This window comes from Budorcas taxicolor, chromosome 13 (genome assembly GCF_023091745.1).
Source record: "Budorcas taxicolor isolate Tak-1 chromosome 13, Takin1.1, whole genome shotgun sequence".
NCBI classification, from domain to species: domain Eukaryota; kingdom Metazoa; phylum Chordata; class Mammalia; order Artiodactyla; family Bovidae; genus Budorcas; species Budorcas taxicolor.
In genome coordinates this window covers 77,011,796-77,033,832 of record NC_068922.1, presented here as the reverse complement: position 1 = coordinate 77,033,832, position 22,037 = coordinate 77,011,796, and the positions used below count along the sequence as shown (strand labels likewise).

At 47.7% G+C, this 22,037-nt stretch overlaps 1 protein-coding gene across 1 annotated transcript in view; it reads right to left on the bottom strand.

Annotated features, from left to right (window-relative positions):
• ARFGEF2 (ADP ribosylation factor guanine nucleotide exchange factor 2) overlaps positions 1 to 22,037 on the bottom strand; it is an 81,941-nt gene that overhangs the window by 51,154 nt on the left and 8,750 nt on the right. The window contains exons 2-7 of the mRNA XM_052650395.1: positions 16,989 to 17,019; positions 15,766 to 15,889; positions 7,971 to 8,117; positions 6,802 to 6,981; positions 6,214 to 6,445; positions 793 to 861 (exon numbers count right to left, since the gene is read on the bottom strand). Coding sequence (XP_052506355.1) covers positions 793 to 861; positions 6,214 to 6,445; positions 6,802 to 6,981; positions 7,971 to 8,117; positions 15,766 to 15,889; positions 16,989 to 17,019 — 783 coding nt within the window. The remainder of the gene's footprint in view (positions 1 to 792; positions 862 to 6,213; positions 6,446 to 6,801; positions 6,982 to 7,970; positions 8,118 to 15,765; positions 15,890 to 16,988; positions 17,020 to 22,037) is intronic.

Here is a 22,037-nt window from a genome sequence, read left to right as displayed (position 1 = left end):
TTCATGGAACAGTGCTTGGGTCAAAACTCTCTGACCTTGATGCTCACTCGTTAAGAGATACATTTTAAAAGTTAGGACCCCGTATACATGTGTGCACAAAGATAAATCATTGAAACATGTTTCATGGAACAGTGCTTAACACTACTACATGCGAGACATCCAGTTTGTACCTATTTTTGTTTTATTGTCTCCCATTTAAACAGATGGATTACAAACCACTAATTTATTGACTTCTCAACTCATTAATGGTTTACTGACCCCAAAGTTCAGTGTTCAGCACATAACCACTGACCTGAGAGTTGGAGTAAAAACAAAAGGAAAAATCATCTAACAGTCATTCTGAGCTATACAAGGTTAATTCCACTGAAACTACACCAAAAACTGGGGTAGTTATGAATGAAGTCGAACAAAACTAACAGAGCTTCTCTGTGCATCTGACACCTGCTGAAGTGGGGACTGTCCCCTGGACACATTGATGTCTAGCCCGGAAACTTCACTGCCTCAGGGCTCCCCGCCCACTCCTGGGAAACCTGGCTCTACAGGGCGTGGACCTCTGCGGTGGCACACCCAACTCTACAATGTCAGACTGCGCATCTTGAACCCAACCAGAGGGAGAATGGACCCCATCGCGAGTCACAAGTGACTTCCAAACTCCATATTAAAGATGGGCAGACTTGGTTTCCGTGAGCGTGCAGAAGGCGGTGGCGGCGGTGCACTCTACCACTAACACACCTGGCTGGGGGCCTGAGTGGAGGAGCGAGGAGGAGGGGAGGCTGGGTGCTTGGTTCTCACCTTTAACTGCAGACGTGACCACATCTTCTAAGATCTCCTTTACCACCTCCTGGGCTCCGTCTTCAGTCCCTACACACACACCAAATACACAAACGCAAGCATATATATGTGGGCATTTCCAAGGAAAGTGAAGTAAGGTGGAGATTAAGTCAGTGTTCTCCAGAGTCACAGTCCAAAGCAAGAGTGCAAATAAGCCCTCTCCAAAGCCAAATCTGACCATGTCCCAGAAAATGTGGAAACTTGGGGGCAGCAGTGGAATTCTAAGACCCCACAGTCTTAGACACTCTTCCGTCCTGAGTCACAGTTGCCGGCCAGGGCCCCCTCCACCACCCCCAGGCTGCAGGCAGCAGCTGGATATTATCCAGCTATGGTTTCTGACAGAACAAAAGGAGAAGCGTCATCTTGCCCCTTCACCTCGTATACCCAGAGCTTTGGTAAATGGTGTGCCTCTGGCTGCTTCTTTTTCCCACAGTGTAAACCCAGAACTTAGCATGAGATTTCTCACGTGATAGTTGGGAACTTGCTACATTCTAAATGCACTTATTCTATAAGATGGTAACTGTTTAAGTGGAAAAGGCGTGCTACCAGTTGTTTTGATAGAAAACTAGTTCTGGGAGAACCAGTAAACAAGCACTCGACTAGTCTTTTGGAAGTAAATATTAAGGGCCATCATGTTAAAGAAAACCAAAATAATGCTTTAAATTCTTCTTTAACAATGATCTTTAACAACGTGGCCAATCAGGCCACGATTTGCTGCTTTTGGTCCTGGAGAAGCAACAGGGAAGTGTTTTCATTTCCATTGGGCACTTAAACCAAGTGAAAGAAAAATGCCGCTCCACACATCAGATCAGTGAACAAAGGATGCCGCAGCCTTGAAACCACTCCGGACGCCCCCTGTGGCAGGCCCGGAGGGAGCTCAGGATGGAGACAAAGGTCCTGGAGCCCTCAGCCACCCCCTCCAGCGGGTGCACCCTGAGGGGACGCAGGATAGGAACACACAGGAGACTGGAGCCAGAGAGCCGAGATACACATCAAAGGAATGATCTCAGTGAGCCCAGAGTCGTGCACCAGCCTGTACACTGGAAAGCACTAAATTTATGGGGCTGATAAATCTGGTTTTCAATGCAGAAGACAGGAGTTAGAGCCTTGGGTCAGGGAAATCCCTGGAGAAGGAAATGGCAGTCTACTCCAGTATTCTTTCTTGGGCAATCCTGTGGACAGAGGAGCCTGGTGGGCTATAGTCCACAGGGTTGCAAAAGAGTCAGATACAACTTAGCAAGTAAACAATAACAAATGTTCTCCTTAGAGGGCAAAAAGAACTTGAATGGAGGTTAGGAAAGCCCTCAGTCACAGGCAAAATCTTCTAAAGGTTTAGAAGGTTTCTTCATCTAAATAAGACGATTCAGTCTAGATCAGTGTTACCTATGAAGAAGGAAACAGAACAGGCTCTCTCTTGAAAGCAGGACTCCATCTTGGGCCGGACTGTGGACTTTGAGCTATATGCTCAGTATCTGTGGAAACGACATATCAACAGGAAAACCAGGCCCCCAGAAGGAAGAGCCCCAGGGCTCTCCATCACCTGAAAGAATACCCTAATTATCTGTGTAACCAAATAGAATCATACATTCTATTATGCTTACTGGGGTATGACCACAAGCCTATTGATAACTGTCCACTGTTAACTACCTAGGCTTAAGGCATATGAATCACGGATCAACTATGATTGTATCTTTCTTTTTCCTTTGTTCACACTAGTTTCAGAGAACCTTATACACTTAGGGTATATAAGGTTTTCACAAATGTTGGTCAGGGTCCTTGGCTAAGAGGAGACTCTGCCTTGGGCCGGCCAGTGTAATCAACTGCACTCCACTATCTGCACTGTCCTTCTGAGTGAGCTTGTTTCCCGGAACACGGGGCTACAACACACACAACCTTCATAATTTTTGCCATTTCATGCACCATTTATTATATTACATGTGTATACATATATATCACAGTGATCTTTAACTCACTGTAAGCAATAATTAATATTCACAAAACAAAGGTTTCAAACACTAATCACACTTTGTTAATGCATGTTAGAACAAATGTATAACTATTAAAATAAAAACCATTCACCTATGAGCCATCTAAAAATCACCTCATCTAGATCATGCTTTGGTAAACACGTGTCTCACGTGTCTAGGTATTTCTAAGTTCCTTTCTAGTTCCGACACTCTCTGATGCTATGATTTAACAGAATTGTGATGACAGGGTCTAATCTCTACTAAACATTCCAAAGTCCCCTGTACACAATGAACACCCAAGAATTAGCAGCCCGATGAATATATTTCATCAGAGGAGCTGCAGGCTTGGTAAGTTGTTGGGCTGTTTTTCACTTAATGAATGGGATGCAAGACAAAAAGAGTGAGCGAAGACGTCTGTGAGCACACTGGTAACTGTACCTACAATACTACATATTAGCTGTACATGTGTGTAAATGCTTAAGTCTAATGCTGGGAGTTAAAAAGTAAGAATCTTAAAAATAAAAAGAAAATGGGAAGTGACTATTCTTGGGTACAGGGTTTCTTCTGGGTATGATAAAAATGCTCTAAAACTGATTGTGGTGATTGACTGTTGCTCAACTGTGTCAACATACTACAAAGAACTGAACTGTACATTTTAAACAGGTGAATTTACAGAACTGAATTTCAATAAACCTGTATTTTTAAAAAATTGACAAGAATAGTTGGGTCTTTGGGCTGTGAATGGACAAATGGGGTGAGGTCCCCAGGGAATCCTGTTGGCCATGCCCTAAGGTTCACAGAAGCTAGCATGTTGCAGGCTCAAAGATCTCATTTTGTGAATTTACAAAGAGCAATACAATCCACTTCTTGCACAGGCTGATAAGACTGACAGATGATCAGTTTTATCAACCTGGGATGAAAATCTGCCAAGGGGAGGAAGATCCTCTGGTCTGCTGGTGAGCTGTCATCCACACAGATTCCGCCAGGAGGCACCTTATCTCAGGAAGGCCGGGAAGGTTCGCAGTGAAGCAGGACAACGCATGTGGAGTGCCCAGGGAGCAAGGACCACGCCTGGCACAGTGACTGGCTCGGGGCAGCGGGGCCTCCCTGATGGCCAGTCTAGGGGAGGGAACCAAGAGGAGAGCTGGACAGGTCATCTTGGTCACACAGGCACTGGAGCCCCTGGGGGCCTCGGCAGCCTGGACTCCAACCCAGGGCGCTGTGTCTGTCGGCCAGCACCTCTGCCATCTGCCTCTCAGGCTGCCCTTCCTCCCAGGTGCCTCATCCGGTTCTCCTGAAGGACGCATTCTTTCTTTAGAGCCACATCTGGACAAGTGGAGGCCTGCCTGTCCCTCTTAAGGGCGATGGTGCACCTCCACTCTGATCGTCCACTTGCAGGTTTGTGGTCTGATTCCTAGAGGCACTCTGATGCCCACCATCTTGGGAGAAGCCTCATGGGGTGTATTACACCTTGAGGCAACACAATCCACAGCAATATGCTAAGTGTAAAGCTTTCTGTGTTAGAGCAGAATTTTAGGTTCCTGGGTTTCTGTAAAACCATATTCTAGAAATCAAATCCCCCCCACACTCCATTCATTCAGTAAAAAAAGGTATTTACTGACTATACGTACTGGGCACCAAACCAGGTGTTGGGAATATCGTGGTGAATGGGGTGGCTGATGCCTTAGACCAGGAACAAGTGAACACAAACTCTTCAGTGATTTGAAGTAGTGATCAGTGCCATGAAGAAAATAAGAGAGGGTGATGGGACAGAGTGACGGGGAGCTTCAGAGAGGGGATCAGTTAGAAATGAAGCCTGAAGACAAAGGCGGGGTAGGGGACAGTAGGTGCCGAGGTACCAACAGCAAGCGCTGCATTTTCAAGAACCAGAAACACCACCTGCACATCCTATAACAAACAAGCAGAAAGGGAGCAAAGGAAGGTACAGGGAGGTGGGAGGAGGCAGGACACACAGGGCCTTGGACATCATGGAGATGGGACAGGCACAGACGTCATTATGAATGGGACAGGATGGGAAATTACCAGAGGGGTTGAAGCAGAGGGAGGTCCTGATCTAATCCATGCTTTTAAAAGATCATGTTGGCTGCTGAGTGGAAAATGGGCTGCAGTGGAAGCACTTTCATGCAGCTCAGAAAGACCTGCTTTTCCATCTGCACAGTTACACTCACTACAGTGTGTTTAAATATTAATATTTGTTGATTGGCCACAGTCTGATAAAGGTTCCAGTAAAAACCTGCCTGCTCTTTGCTCTGAGAGTTAATAAGGCAAAGATGAAAACTGATATAGAAGGTGGGTCAGGACTTCCTGAACACCTTCCAAGACACGTGACACTGGGCAGCCAACAGTGCGCACCCAAGACACGTGTGATTCCCTGTGGCAGCTTTTCCTTTGATCCTTGCCTTGGGTGAACTGATCCAGAACAACATTCCAGAAACAACACTTGGTCTCTTCCTACCCATGCCAAGCTCTGGTAAGTTACAGATGAACAAAAACTGCTCAAGTATGGGCTCTGGGTAGCCAACATACCACCAACAGACCTCACTGCCAATAATGGGGCAGAAGAAGATATGAGGCCAGTTATGAAGGCGGGTCAGATACTTCATTGTAGAACCATCAGCTAGAGTGAAAAATTATTTGGCAGAAATCACTTGGGAATAAGGTATGTTCTTGAAAAATAGATGAATTTAGAATTTTGTTTGCACAAATTGCACAGTGAAAGATAGGTAAATATTAAAAAATAATCTTACGTGACAACCCAATTCAAAACTTTCACACCTAATGTTTTATTTACTTCAAGACTATCATCGGGTGCAGAAGACCTTTCATTTAAAAAAGCAAGCACAACCAAGTAGTAGTGTACTTGGTCTCAGAAGAAGACAGAGCTGTCTGTGTGCCTATTCCTCTATGAACCCACCCACCCACCTTCTGGCTCCCTTCGAAGATGTCCATAAATAGTGACTAACTGCCCGTAAGTGGGCAGAGCACAGAAAGCCTGTGTATAAGTGACAAATGATGTCCGTGTCCTCTTCTGGGAGATGAAACAGACATTAAAGGCTCAACCACCCAAACGATTACCTCCTGGGACACAAGCACTCCACAGTGGACCCATGGCACTACAGTTGACATCAAACAGCAGTAGCTAGATATATTCCAGAACAACCCCCCCACCAAAAAAAAACACAACACAACCAAAACACTCATAACTGACAACGGGATCTGAGACACTCGGCCTCCTGGGCTGTGTTTCATAAGAGAAAATCAAAGAGGAAGTCAAGGGGAGGCCCAGAAAGAGCTACTGGAGGTTTCCTGTCATGACACCAGACAGCTCCTTCACCGGCCCCTTGGATGCAAGACGGCCCAGTCACTGGGGGACAGGGAGGCACAGGGGCCGTACCTGAGAGCGACGGGCCTCTCTCTCTGGGGGCATGTCCGTTCTCTGTGATCACCGAGGAACCACTCCTGGCATGCTCGCCATTGGTTAAATCTGTCTTTTCAGGAGTTGTTGGTTTGCTCTGTGCCTGGCTCTGCTTCAAACGATTGAACTTTGGGGACACTGCTGCAGCTTGGATCACAGGGGACTGTGGTTTCGAATGGATTGGTTTTTCCAATTCTCTGGCCTCCTGCAACTGAAAGGCGATGAAAAAGGGATTCAATCTAAATGGATACAGCGTTTTGATAAGGAACAGAAGAAAAGCCAGCCTGTTGCATAAAGAATATCCAAACAGAAGGATAGAATTTAAAAAAGGAAATCAATTCCTTCAACAAACTCACACCAAATCTGGAATGCAAATTTCAAAACCCATCGAGATTCTCTCTGTGCTTTTTAAAGCAAGGACAAAAACAGAGTGCAGAGAATTCAGAGGAAGAAGAGATTAATTACAAGATGCAAAGACTCTTCACCAGGCACCGAGGCCACACAGGAAAGACTTCACAGCATGGGATGGTGTCCCACTCACAGCAGCTGGTAACTGCTACCACTCACCACTTGGTTTTCCATGCGGGTGAAAATGACGTTCAGCATCTGAGTGAGGGTAGCCTTGGCGGTGGTTTGATTGATGAGATTTTTGCTGGCCAAATAGATATTGTAACATGTCCTGACCGTCTGCAGGATGGTGCCCTCATGAATTTCAATGTGCGGGGATGTGACCGCAGTGAGAAGAGCCTGAAACAAAAATCCAAAACCTTCATCTTCAGGAGTGCCCGCTGCCCATCCTCTCAGAGTCCAACTCTTCTATTGGAATTGGAAAAACCAAAGGTTTGCCTTTGTTTTTATTTGGTTTGGTTTAAGAAGATGGCTCTGTGAGCTAAACTGGATGATTAGTACCAAGAGCCAAGTCCCTGCTGCTCCAAGTTCAAAAAAGTTTAAACACACTTACAACTCCATAGAACCCAAGTTATGTGAAGTAACTGAGCTGTGTTGTGAAGTGTGCTCTCTACCAGGTTACTTTTTTAAAAGCAAAAAAAAACCCAGACACTTCTCTCAGGAGGGAAAATGCTCCAACCTGATCTCACATACGTTGATCACAAAATATACATGTTTTGATGGAGGTGTAGGGTGGGGTGGGGTGGGGAGATCAGCTTCCCAGTTCCCTGGTGGATTTTCAACGGAGCTTTAAGTAGGGTGCAGCTAGCACAGAGCCATCCCTCACAAAGCTAACATGTCCAGGACTTAGGATTTGAAACGTTGACCACATCTATCCTGACTGGTTCTGACAAGCAGACGGGACCATCCCATGCCAAACCATTCCTGGCAGCAGAAATGGAACAGGATGATGGGAAGGGAGAATAAAGGGACGGGGGCAAACCGGTGATAAAAGTATCGATATAGGACCTGCTGAGAAATGGCAGTCCGGGAATCCAGAAATTCAAGGGGAGACAGTAGAGGATTTCAAGTCAATCTAATTCACAAGCAATTTATGTGATTATTAGTGGAACTATCTACTTTGAAAACACACCTGTTTCTGCTCTTCTGTCTTGGTCCACGCTAATCAGTTCTGACACTTCACAAAAGATCTAAGTGATGCTTACATATTTTTGCTCTAGCTCAGTGCCTCCTGAGACAATTAACACATGGTAAATTAGAAATTAAAATTCCCAGAGGGGATGAGTTTTCTCATTTAAAATCTAGACTAGGCAGACAGACAAAAATACCTTAATGATTTGTAACTGAACGCCTTCATCGGTCTGAGGGCCTTGAAAACAGTTGCAAATGGTTTCCACGATCCTGTCAATCAACCGCTTGCCGGGGGCACCACTGTCGGGGGCGTTGCCGGTGATGTGACCATAAGCGATGAGTTTCTAAACACAGAAAGCACAGACATGAGGAGTTTCTGCCTGGCCAAGGCTGAGCCCATCCACAGCGGTTAAGAGGCAGGCGGTGGGCTTGGCCTCTAACTTCCGTTTCCCAGAGATCCCTCTGCTCCCCCTGGGTGTGGGGGGCATGGTCACGCCAAAAGCACAGCACCCAGCCTGACTCCTGATGGCAGAAGAGCCCACAACGCTGAGAGTGGCCAGGGGAAAAGGCATGTGCAGAATGGCCCCCAGTGCACAACCACTTCTGTGAAAGATGGAGGAGTTAGGGACTTCCCTGGTGGTCTGGGGCTAACACTCTTGGCTCCTAATGTAGCAGGGGGCCTGGGTTTGATCCCTGCTTGGGGAACTAGATCCCATACGCTGCAACTAAGACCCGGCACAGCCAGATAAATTAAAAAAAACAAAAATGAGAAATTAAAAACTATATATAACAGAGACAGAAGTTGTTAGCAACTGCCTAGAGCTGGGGGATTCCAGGGAAACAGAGAGCGACTGCAAAAATGAGCAAATATGGCGCTTCTTTCGGAGGATAAAGACGGTCTCTAATTAGACTGTGGGGCTGGCTGCACAACTCCGTCAACATACCAAAGTCATGGAATTGTACACCTCAGACGGGTGAGCTACAGGCATCTGAACTGTATCTCAAGCTGTTAAAAAAAACCTCCCCCCCACGCCCCTGCAAAAGGCAAGATGCATTAAAAACTAACGATAACAAGTCTTGCTCCAGCTCAGGGAGAACTAAGCAGCTGTGAGCAAGAGCAGGACTAAGACATACTGTGGCTCAGGCTTTCCTTCTTTCTGAATGGTGACTCAGGCCCGTGCGATTTCATTCCAAAAATTAAAGTAAAAATCCTCACTGAATTCTGCACCAACACTATCAAACTGCATGTCACCCGTGCCACTGAAGAGACAAGAGGCTGTCCAGGCTGTGCCCTCAGGGTCAGGTGACACATCAGTTTGGACATGGGCCTCCTCCCTCCTGACCTGGATTTCGTCAGGGACAATCTGAGAACTGGAAGGGAACTCAAAGGTCAGGATGGTTTCAAAGCCAGGCTGATATTCAGAGTCAAAGAGGGATCTGTGATAGCAACAGCCTCCTGGACCTCAACGCAGACGTCCTCGACCAGGCTGGTTGGGTGGAGCCCAGGAAACGATGTTTTTCTCCAAGTCATCCAGGTTGTCCTGACAGCTGACCGAATAAAAAGAACCACTCATCTGCGATAGGCCCTCTGGGGTCCGTGAACTCTTAAGGCACCCTCTGCTTCCAGCGACTTAGTAAAGACTCTGACAGATGCTGCTCTGTTCTTTATCCTTTTCGTTTCTGGTGTGTCACGTTCTTGATCTGCCTGCCCGGAGTGACACAGCTCCAGAGGCAATCACAGGGCCTTGGCCCCTGCGACACGCAGACACGCCCCCCGCCGAGGCCTCATGCCACTTCTCAATGGCTTTTCCTCATTATTAGCCTCGAAAGCACCGCCGTTCAACACACAGGAAGAAAAACTGGTTGAGAGAGAGGCTGAGAGCAGAAGTATGACACTGCTGGACCAAGCGAGCAGGAAGAGGCCTGCACACAGTGGGGCTCAAGATCAAGCCCAGGGAGCGCCACACGGAGGCAGGGAGGTGCTCCAGCGTGGTCATGGTTTTTATTTATTTCTGGCCCCGGCAGCCCACGTGGGACCTCACATTCCCGGCCAGGGATCCAACATGCACCCCGTGCTGTGCAGTGCAGTGCAGGGTCCCTGGCTGCCAAGGAGGCCCCTCAAGTGTGTTCCTGAAGAACAAGCCCAGATGCCCATTGTGTCATTCCCTCTTATCACGGCTCCGCAGGCTGGCTTCCTGTGAGGGCAGCGCTGTGGTGGTGGTTGTTTAGCTGCTAAGTCATATCTGACTCATTTGCGACCCCATGGACTGTAACCTGCCAGGCTCCTCTGTCGATGGGATTTCCCCGGCAAGAAAACTGCAGTGGGTTGCCACATCCTTCTCCAGGGGATCTTCTTGATCCAGGGATTGAACCCATATCTGCTGTGTCTTCAGCACTAGCAGGCAGATGAGCCACTTGGGAAGTCTCAGAAGGAGGAGGGATAAATAAAATGGTAAAATATCATTTATCAGTAATGCCCTCTACTTGCATGGGGTGTTTTAACAGACATTGAAACCAATGTTGTAAAAAGCAAGCCATAGAAAAATCTGTACAAGTATAAATGCTTTATGATATAATTTCCAGCTACTATGGCTGAGTCGAAGAGTTGGAACGGGGACTATATGACCTGCAAAACACCTGAATATTTACCATGCAGTCCTCTATAGGAAAATGTTATCATAAATGGTACCATTTATGTTAAAAAAAAAAAAAAAGAGAGAGAATTAAAACATCGAAACAGGCAACTGGGTCTGGGGCTTGTGGTCTAAGGAACTTCAGCCATATCTGTATAGTTCTAAAAGAAATTTCTAACAGAGAATGTAGTTATGTACAACTTATATTATTACATATCGATTTTAAAATGAGCATTAAGACATACAAAGTCTTTTAGAAATAAAAGCTAAAAGATAATGTTTGTGGTATGAACCAGGTAGCTTAGACCAGGTTTCCCACGGCTTTATGTAGAAATAAAATATTAGAACTCTCTATCTACTTTTTATCTTACTCTTTTAAAGGTCTCTTTTTGTATGGTTTATAATATATGTAATGTGATACCAGTAGCACATTTATATGATCTTATAATTGAAGAAATACTGTGAGAGAATAGTCTCAACAATAATTTCTGTGGTTGGTCTATGCCCAGGAAAACTTGGAGATCACTCACTAGTTTAGGCAAGACGGAACTAGTTCTCTCCCCTCCGGGTCCTGGCCTTAGGGTAGTGTGTGGAGACCAGGAGCTGAAGGAAAGGATCTTTATCATGAGAATAAGGGAAAGGGAACGCTGAGCTCTGTGCTTTTACAAACCAAACCCAAAGCATCTCTGCTACCTGCTCAACTTCCCAGGCTAAAAAAGGGATGCCCTAAAACGTCCAGGGCACAAGATAGATGCACCACAGCTGGCCTCAACCCTGACCAAACCAACCTTTCCTCTGGGACACTGGCCCTCCACCTCAAGGCAGAAGTCACCTCGCCCACACCAGGAAAAGCCAGTTGAACAGGCTGTGCAAGGACAAACCCTAAAAGGAAATCATTTTTTTTCATTCAGTATTCCCGGGAGCACCTAGCCACTTTTTACTGTCATAAAAAGGACAACACATTTTGTATACTAAGGAAAGAAATCCTGGTGTACCTACCACATCACAGAAAACTTCCAGTCTAAAAAAGAGAGCTAACCATATGCCAAAAGCATTAAGACAGGTACTGTAACTCAAGTTGCTGAAGCAAAGCAGGACGTCAATGTTTCCACCAGATATCATACTCACATGTACACCGAGTTTCAGGAAAAAAGACCATTTCTAGGAAAACCCAGCCTATTGATAATTAAAGAGGCCAGAAGTACAGGCTACCAGTGACGAGTGGAGGCCGGCAGCCTGTTTCTGCAGAGGACCACCTGCTAAACATCAGGCTTTGCAGGTCATGTGAACTCCATTCCAACCCTTCACCTCAGCTGCAGGAGATGGAGGGCAGCCAACGAAAGCGCCCAGCTGTTGTCATGAACTGAATGCTTGTGCTTCCCCAACTGAAGTCCTAACCCTCTATGTGATGGTAGCAAGAGGGAGGGTCTTGTGGAGGTAATTACATCTGGATGAGGCCATGAGTGGGGTCCTCACGACGGGATTAATGCTCCATGAAAAGAGACCAGGGACTTCCCTGGTGGTCCAGAGGTTAAGAATTTGCCTTGCGATGCAGGGGACACAGGTGTGATCCGTGGTCGGGGTACTAAGATCCCACGTGCTGTGGAGCAACTTAGCTTGCGTGTCGCAACTACTGAGCCCACACTCTGGAGCCTTGCACCACAACTAGAGGGCCTGCACGCTGCAACCAAAGATCCTACATGACACAACCAAGATCCTGCGTGCTGAAACTAAGCCCAGTGCAGCCAAATAAACATTAACAAGAAGGAGAGACCAGACTCCTGGCTTGCTCTGCCACCTGAGGACACAGTGACAACCTGGCCATCTACAAACCAGGAAGAGGGCTCACCAGGAACTCAACCAGCTGGTCCTTATCATGGACTCCCCAGCCCCCAGAAAACTGTGGAAAATAAATGTCTCTTGTCTGTATTATTCTGCTACATCAGTCTACACAGAGTAAGGCAGCTATGTTCCAATAAAACTTTATTCACCAAAGCAGGCTGCAGGCCAGATTTGCACAGACTGGTTCCAGATCAGGAAAGGAGTACATCAAGGCTGTATATTATCACCCTACTTATTTAACTTATATGCAGAGTACATCATGAGGAACGCTGGGCTGGATGAAGCACAAGCTGGAATCAAGATTGCCGGGAGAAATATCAATAACCTCAGATACGCAGATGATACCACCCTTATGGCAGAAAGAGCCTCTTGATGAAAGAGGAGAGTGAAAAAGTTGGCTTAAAACTCAATATTCAGAAAACTGAGATCATGGCGTCTGGTCCCATCACTTCATGGCAAATAGATGGGGAAACAATGGAAACCGTGATAGACTTTATTTTTGGGGGCTCCAAAATCACTGCAGATGGTGACTGCAGCCATGAAATTAAAAGACGCTTACTCCTTGAAGAAAAGCTATGACCAACCTAGACAGCATACTAAAAAGCAGAGACATTACTTTGCCAACAAAGGTCTGTCTAGTCAAGGCTATGGTTTTTCCAGTAGTGATATACGGATGTGAGACTGGACTGTAAGGAAGGCTGAGCGCCGAAGAATTGATGCTTTTGAACTGCGGTGTTGGAGAAGACTCTTGAGAGTCCCTTAGACTTCAAGGAGATCCAGACAGTCCATCCTAAAGGAAATCAGTCCTGAATATTCACTGGAAAGACTGATGCTGAAGCTGAAACTCCAATACTTTGGCCACCTGATGTGAAGAGCTGACTCACTGGGAAAGACCCTGATGCTGGAAAAGACTGAAGACAGGAGGGGAAGGGGACAACAGAGGATGAGATGGCTGGATTGCATCGCCACCTCAATGGACAGGCGTTTGAGCAAACTCCGGGAGCTGGTGATGGACAGGGAGGCCTGGGTGCTGCAGTCCATAGGGTCGCAAAGAGTCGGACACGACTGAGCAATTGAACCGACTGAACTGATAGTTTAAGGACCCCTGATTAAAAACACAGGCTTGGAGTAAACAAGTCCTAGACACCCACCCAATCCCATCACCGCCTGGCTCGGGGAACTTGGCAGAGCTGGACACTTTATTCTCTAAACCTCAGTTTCATTAATTAAAAAATGAGGATGAGAGTAAGAAGCTCAGACAGGTGTTGGGAAGATTAAACACAATGATGGGGATAAAGCTCTTAGCACAGGGCCCAGCACAGGCTGAGTGCTCCAGATGTCAGCTGTCGTTTAGCACATCAGTAATGTTAACTATCGGCACCAGCTTCCAAACTAAACCTCAACATGAGGACAAAACAATGAAAATTAAACTTAAGCCAAATTTTCCTCAGAAAATGTTCACAGCAACAAATATTTTAGGCTAGAAGTAGGATTTGAGCCTGGTATTTGAAAATTCTTGGCTGATGACACGCTTCACACAGGACAATCTGTACAGAATTATATTGAATGAGAAATGGCTTTTCATTTGGAAGAGCTGCTTCTGTGAAGAAACTGTCATCAATTTTTAAGAATAGCTATAGCAAAGAAGAGAGATTAATAGAGTAAATATTAGACTAGAGATGCCAAAAGTGTGGCATGCCCACCGCCACTTGGCAGTCCTGGGTCTCAGCAGACATAATCAATCAACTGTGGCACTTTCTCAAGAAACCCAGATGAGGCTCCAGATAATTTTTCTAAGCAATCATAATACAGAAACTATTCCCTATTCCTGTTCTAGAAAGTACTGGTAAACTGTGTATCTCTCCACTGTATTTTAAAAAAATTTTCCTAGCTCTTTTCATTGCTGTAGGTTCCCACGGGGGTTAAAAACAAATGTTTCTTGGGGAAACCAAAGCTTCAGTAGACCTCAGGAAAAATTCAAGAATGCTGGACCAAAAATTAAGAAGCCTGAGCTGTAGTGCTCTTTCTGTCCCTCACTACCTGCACACCACTAGCCAAGTCACCCTAACTTCTGCATGGCTGGCTGCTTCCAGTCAGAAGGAATTTATAACAAGGCTACTTGTGGCCCTAAATACAGTCAATCTCATTATTCATAGATTTGCATTTGTGAATGCTCCCGTTTACTAAAATGTAAGTTCCAAATCAATACTTGGGATACTAATATGGTCATTTGTGGACACCCACAGTGCAAAGAAAAATTTGAATCACTTGATGGTCAAGTTCCCAACTGAGGTCAAACAAGGAGCTGCTTTGCCGTCTTGTTTCAGCTTTCCTACTGTAAGCAGTGACTTTTCTGTGATCTCTTTAGTGCCATGGTGTTCACATTCTTGTCCTTTTTGTTGGTGATTTTACCATTTAAAAAGGCCCGCGTGCACAGAGCTGAGCGCTCTCTTAGTGTGGCTAAGAACAAGAAGGCAGGGATGTGCCCTGAAGAGAAAGGACGTGTGATCAGCTTTGTTCAGGCATGTATCACAGTGCTGCTGATCATGAGCTCAAGGCTAATAAACCAACAATGCAGGTTGCTGTGAATAAGGTATCTTTAAACAGAAACATGAGCCTCCCCGAAGGCTGAGTGGTAAAGAATCCACCTGCCAATGCAGGAGACCCAAGAGATGCAGGTTCAATCCTTGGGTCGGGAAGATCCCCTGGAGGAGGAAATGGCAACCCCCTCCAGTATTCTTGCCTGGGAAATTCCATGGACAGAGGAGCTTGGAGGGCTGCAGTCCATGAGGTCACAGAGAGTCAGACACAACTGAGCAGGCAAGTACGCAGACAGAAACCCACAGAGAGTAAGGCTGTATGTCCGTCAACTGGTGAGCAGGTGACTGGAGAGGCTTGCAGGAGCCTAGTCCTGGAGTTCATCCAGGAACAACGCTTCAGGACTCGCTAATTCTGTGTTCACAGCGACTTTACAGACCATCACCACAAATAACGTGAGCTGATTCTCTCTCTCTACTTGATGAGTATTAATGCCATCAATAAAGAAGCTGCATAAAACACCTTCTGTGCCTGCATATGTACCAATAATTCAATCAATGCTAGAGGTTTTATTTAGGAAAACACACAAAGAGATCAACAAAATACTTCTGGGAATCAAATTCTTTTTTTAAGTAAAGAGATCAGACCTCTCATTCTTCTCTCCCTGACAGTAATATAAAGAATGAGGTGAAAAGCTCCTCCGTCCACCAGTTCAGAGCGTTCTGAGTACCAGGGTCATGGGCACAGCTCCTGTGGCAGTGGTCCCCAACCTTTATGGCAGCAGGGGCCGCTCTCACAGAGGACAGTTCTTCCGTGGACTGGGGCGCAGGGAGGGTGGTTTCAGAGCGATCCGAGCGCTTTACGTTCACTGCACACTTTGTTTCTAGTCTGCTGTCGCAGCTGATCTGAGAGCAGGGGCAGGTCCGTGGCCTGTAGCCTGCGAGAACACCCTGTATACCACCAAGATGAAACACAGTACCTGCAAGCAGTCGAGGGACGTGCTGACCACCCGGGGGGACCTGGACTGGCAAGCTAGCTCGAATGGAAGGAAGTACTTGTCAGCTTCAACGAAGTTTGCCTTTGGCGGTGCAGCAGCACCGAGCCTAAAGCAGAGAGGGCCGGAGAGGGGAAATGAATTAAAAAAGCTTGCTTTTGCTACTCTCCCCCACCACTTTAATTTCCACTCCCACTTGCAATCATTTAATTAAAAGTGCCTGCAAACCAGATCTGGGGGGCTAGACAGGGAGGAGTTTAAAGACACGCATTAGAGGAAAAACACACTAAGGCGCCACACGCAGAGAACAAGATCTCTGATGACAGGCTGTCACGTCAGCAGCCTGGTACAGATCCTAGATGCCACGTCAGAGCTGCATTTCTGAAGGGGGGACTCTGGCCTCAATACTCTGAGGATGAGGGGCCACCCTGTAACAGCATATGCTGTCCTCCTGCCTGAGGAAGCATGACCTGCACGAGCCAGGGCTCTGCATCCTCTGTCAAGGGAAGGTGGTTGCTGGTGCTGAGTTGCTAAGTCGGGTCCAACTCTTGTGATCCCAAGGACTGTAGCCTTCCAGGCTTCTCTGTCCATTGGATTTTCCAGGCAGGAATACTGGAGTGGGTTGCCATGCCCTCCTCCAGGGAATCTGCTCGACCCAGGGATCAAACCTGCATCTCCTGCATTGGCAGGTGGATTCTTTACTGCTGAGCCACAGGAGAAGCCCCAGAGGAGAGGCTAAGGAAGGTCAAGTTAATGCTGGTGAGCCTTCCGTGGGGGCTTCCCAGGGGGCTCAGCGGTCAAGAATCTGCCCACAGCGCAGGAGACTGGGGCTCAATCCTTGGGTTGGGAAGATCCCCTGGAGGAGGGCATGGCAACCCACTCCAGTATGCTTGCCTGGAGAATCCCATGGACCGAGGAGCCTGGCGGGCTACAGTCCTTGGGGGTGCAAAGAGTCGGATGCAACTTAGCACTCACATGCACACACCCTCTCCTCCAAATGTGCAGCTGCTAGCCAGCAGTCAGTTAACCTGGCATCAGTACACAGATACAGAGTCCTGCCGTGTGTCCAGCACTATGCTGGGAGAGTGTGTGCCCCACCCTCCACCCGGGACCAGAACAGGAGGAAACACGCAGAGGAAGGAGTTCCCGCAGCCCCCTCCAGTTCCCGTCACACTGCGCTTCAGCAAGGAGAAGGCGCCCGGGCTCACCTCTGCTTCTCTATTTCTGCTTTAATTTCATCTGGTGGGGAAGAAAGAGAGGCATGTTAGGAGCAGGTAAGGTATATATAAAAGAAAACAAACAGAACAAAATACTGAAAGCGATGATGATCTTTCTTTCCCACATTTTCTACGGTAAGTATATATACTTTTGGTTTAGCATTTACAAAAGTTGTGGTAAATATGCTAACACAAAATTTATCATATTAATTACTTTTAAGTGTACAGTTCAGCAGCATTAAGGACATTTCTACTGTGCTAATATATATAATTATACTTTATATATATAGTTTTATAATATATATAATATATATACATAATTTTTATGAGTTAAAATTAATTTATGAACCTTTACCATGGAGGGAACATCAACTACACGGTTATGGTTACGGATACAGTGTCAACACTCAGCAATCACGATCTCAAAGAGAGTCTTATTTCTAGGAGGACACGATTTTGCACCACTGAAACAAGAACATCCTATCTAAACACGCTGGTTCCCTTGCATCCACTTAGTCGAATGCATTCCTACGTGGTGCGTTCGGCAGGCTCACGGTATTATCAAAGCAGGCCAGTGAAGCCGGTCCACCTGAATTCCATGTATTCAGATCACCTCCAAAAGGCCAGCCTTCTTTATACAATCTCTTGTGAGCCAGTCGTCTACAGACACTGCGTTAGTTATCCTAGCAACCGTAGAACATGGTGCTGGGGGTGACAGATTTCCTCTCCCAGACAACTCTATTCCAGACTAACTTTTAGGAAGTGAAGACCGAGTAACTGAACTTTACAAGAGGTGGCAATTTTAACTTTTGAGCCAATCTTTCAATGTCCTCTTTCTACACACATAAGAAAGCAGAAGAGAAACATCCGGATGACTAATATCAAACATCTTGCCCAGGGACCATAAGGCCTGTGACACACTGGGTCAGCTAAACAGAGCTCCGTGGTGTGGTTCCTGCCCCTCCAGGACAAGAATCCATGAAGGAGCAGCTTTGGCCTCCTCTAGCTGAGGCCTCAGGCTGCAGGAGTGGCCAGCGAAATCCAGCCCAAGAGGCTGGTGGCCAAGCTTTCAGCTTGCAGAATTCAACATGACACAGCCTGGTGAGAGAAAGCCAAGAAATGGGTTGGCAATTCTGGCAGAACTAGGTTCTGGCATGGATATCTCTCACCTGAATGACACCAGGTGGGTTATTAAACCTCCTTGAATCTTGATGTCCTACTCTAAAAAAACATGAGCATGATAAAAAGCAGCTCCATATGCTCCAGAGACTCTAACAAGGCAGGTGGGTGTGGGTAACTTTTCAGAAACCCGAAGTGTTCATGGCTAAGGCAGGGTCAAGCATACACAGGTGGCCAATAAACGTCAGCTCTCTGGCCCTTAAGACAGGAGTCAGTAACAGTGCCAAGTCTCTACTGCCATTGGTGCACTGCAGAGAGCCAAGGGAAAGAAGACAACTCAGGGAACACAACTCACGGAACAGCTGACATTCACAAGGGCATGGGCCCATCTGGCCCTCCTCACGCCTCCGGAAGACAAGAGGCTCGTCTCCTAACCTTGTGCAGGTGGGAATCTGGGCCCAGAGAGGTGAAGTCCCCTGCCCACGGCCACAGCCAGGAAGCGCCACTGCAGGACTCACAGCCCGGCTGTCTGCTCCAGAGACGGGGGGAGGGGGGAAGGGGAGGAGCAGGTGGCGGGGCACACCTGCTCCGGTTTATTGCCCCACGTTTTAATAGGCCCTGCTCTCCTAACTGCCAACTGGGCAATTAGCAGCAATAAATAAGCAGGCTGGAGAGGAGGGAGACCTGGGCGGGTGCGGCAGCGGCGAGGCCACGCGGTCTCCCCGGGAAACGCCTTCTGGGCATCACTGTCCTGTACGAACCCCTCGGGTCACACCTCCTGGCTCACTGATGACTTTGGCACCAGCTCACCTCCTTCTGCTCCGCTCCCAGGCTAGGTCCAACAGTGACCACGACCAACCTCAACGACGCCATCGCTGGTCAACTCTGCAAGGTTCCGCAACATCCCTTGGAACCTCCACCTCCCCTCATACATCCGATCTGCTTCACCCCCACCCCCCACCACGCAAATCCACAAGGCCTTCCCCCTCCCCTCCCCGCAAGCCAGGCCGGAGGGACTGGTCACACTCTGAATCTTATCCCTGTTTGGAACTTCCAGCTCCTCCCTGTACCTGCCCAGCTCCTGTCCTTCCAGTTGACCTACTAACTGGCCCCAGTAGGACCCTTCTTTGGCCTGTCAGACTTGACTAGACCAACTTGTCAGCTTTCCCTTTCTTCATTTTCCCAGGACAGATCCCATTAGCAGGATTGTAATCTGTTGCCGTGATTGTGCAGTTGCTAAGTCATGTCCTATGCTTTGTGACCCCATGGACTGCAGCACGCCAGGCTTTCCTGTCCTTCACTATCTCCCAGAGTTTGCTCACACTCATGTCCGTTGAGTTGGTGATGCCATCCAACCATCACATCCTGTCACCCCCTTCTCTTCCTGCCCGCCATCTTTTCCAGCATCAGGGTCTTTTCCAATGAGTCGGATCTTTGCATCCGGTGGCCAAAGTACTGGAGCTTTAGCATCAGTCCTTCCAATATTTAGGGATGATTTCCTTTAGGATTGACTGGTTCCTCTCCTTGCCAAACAATAGGCTTGACTTGTCCTCTGATTTTTAGTGTTAACTTCTGGCCAAATACCAAGCTTGTATGACCATTCCCTTCTGACCAGTCTCCACCCAATGACAGGCCTGACAGCAGGGAAAGCCGGCAGGTCTCTAAAGGCCCTGACGACCAACCACAGCAGTACCTAGACACTGCTGGTTAAGCCCACCTTCTCTACCTCTCCACGAAGACTACTGCGCATCGCGTTCTGTCCTCAAATACCCTATCTCTCCCTCTTGATGTCACCATTCCTCTTTACTCACAACCAATGAAACAGCCGATTTCATGCAAAAATTAAAAGCCACAAGGAGACTCCTTCAACTTCCTGTTAGCCAATACATAAACTGGCCAACCCGCACTCTCTCCTGCTGGAAAACAGTAGTGTCAATTCCCTCCACCTTTGCAGTGTCCTGTCCCTGCTGCCTTCTGAGGAACTATTTAAATCTGACCACTTCTCACCACGGGGGACCACCCCCATTACGCCAAGCCAGACTGTCACCATCTCCTGCCTGGACCGAGAGCCTCTTTCTTAACTGGTCTCATGCCTTCAACTCTCACTGTTCCTCATGGCCCACAGCGTTCTCTACACAGCAGCCAGAGGGATTCCCTTAAAATATAAATCAGATTATATCTGCTCAAAATAGATTATCCATAACCATTATAAAGTAAATCTGATAACATCTGCTCCTTTGCACAGAACTCCTCTGGCTTCTCATCTCACACAGAGTAAAACTCACAGTCTTGATCTTGGCCTCCAAGCCTCTGAAAGATCTGGGCCCCTGTGATCCCCTCTGACCTCACCTCCCCCCACCCCAGCTCATTTATGGCCAGTTCCTGTTCCAGGGCCTTTGCACCAGCTCCTCCTGCCTCCTGGAACGCCCTCCAGCCCCCAGATATCCACAGGCTCACTCATCGATTCCTTCAGATGACTGTTCAAATGTCACCTCTTCCCTCGTTACCTGAAACTGCCACCCGACCGCTCCTTGTGACTCTTCACTACCTTACCTGCCCTGTTTTTTCACTTTACACCAATTTTTCTAGTCTTTCACCACCGTATTTACCACTTATGACATACTCTGTTTCACTTATACTCCGACTTCCCCAGCAGAACATAAACTCTGTGACAACAGAGACTTTGGTCTGTTCTGGTCACTGCTGAATCCCCAGCATCTAGGAATTCCTAGACACAGAGCAGGCGCTCAATATTTGTTGAATGAATAAACCATCCTTTGTCTTAGTTAACCTCTCCCTTAAATGGCTCCCTTCCCAATGATGTTGAAACAAGCTCAAGTCTCTTCTGCTGCTACTGCTGTTGCTAAGTCGCTTCAGTCGTGTCCGACTCTGTGCGACCCCATAGACGGCAGCCCACCAGGCTCCCCCGTCCCTGGGATTCTCCAGGCAAGAACACTGGAGTGGGTTGCCATTTTCTTCTCCAATGCATGAAAGTGAAAAGTGAAAGTGAAGTCTCTCAGTCCTGTCCGACTCCTAGCGACCCCATGGACTGCAGCCCACCAGGCTCCTCCGTCCATGGGATCTGCCAGGCAAGAGTACTGGAGTGGGGTGCCAGTGCCTCCTGCAAGTCTCTTCTACCTTCAAACAAAGATAAAAATAAAACCAAAAAACCCTCCATGATCCACCTCTCCCTCTTCACACCCCAGGCAAAGCCTGGGAAAGAGTCGTGTCCGTTTCCTCACCTCCCACGCCTGCCCCCACCCACTCCGGTCTGGTTTTCACCTTCACTGTGCCACCAGCACAGCTCCAGCTAAGGTCACCCATGACCCGCAGGGCTCAAAAGCTGATGGGCAGTTTTCCAGTTGCTGTCTGACTTGACCTCTCTGCAGTGATTGACCTTACTGACTTCCCCTCACAGAAATCTTCTCGATTTAAGGGCTTCTCTGGCGGCGCTAGTGGTAAAGAATCCGCCTGCAATGCAGGAGACATGGAGATGCAAGTTTCATCCCTGGGTTGTGAAGATCCCCTGGACAAGGAAATGGCAACCCCCTCCAGTACTCTTGCCAGGAAAACCCCATGGACAGAGGAGCCTGGCGGGCTGCAGCCCACGGGGTCATGAAGACACGACTGAGCGAGCCTGAGCACACTGCACAGCTGGCCTCGTAAGCACACATTGCCATTGGCCCTCTGCGTCCCGCCCCATCTCTCCTCCATTTCCTTGGCACACTCAGCCGTCTCTGCCCAGCCAGGCGGGCCGGGCTTCCTCGGGCCCAGGCTCTCCTGCCTTTCCTTCTCTGCAACACTCAGCTCTTCCTCAGAGGCATTCGCAGCCTCGCCTGCCCCTTCGATTCCCACCTGGGCTCGGACGACTCCCCAGTCCTCATTTCCGGTGCAGGCCTGCCTTAGGAACACGAACCTCGT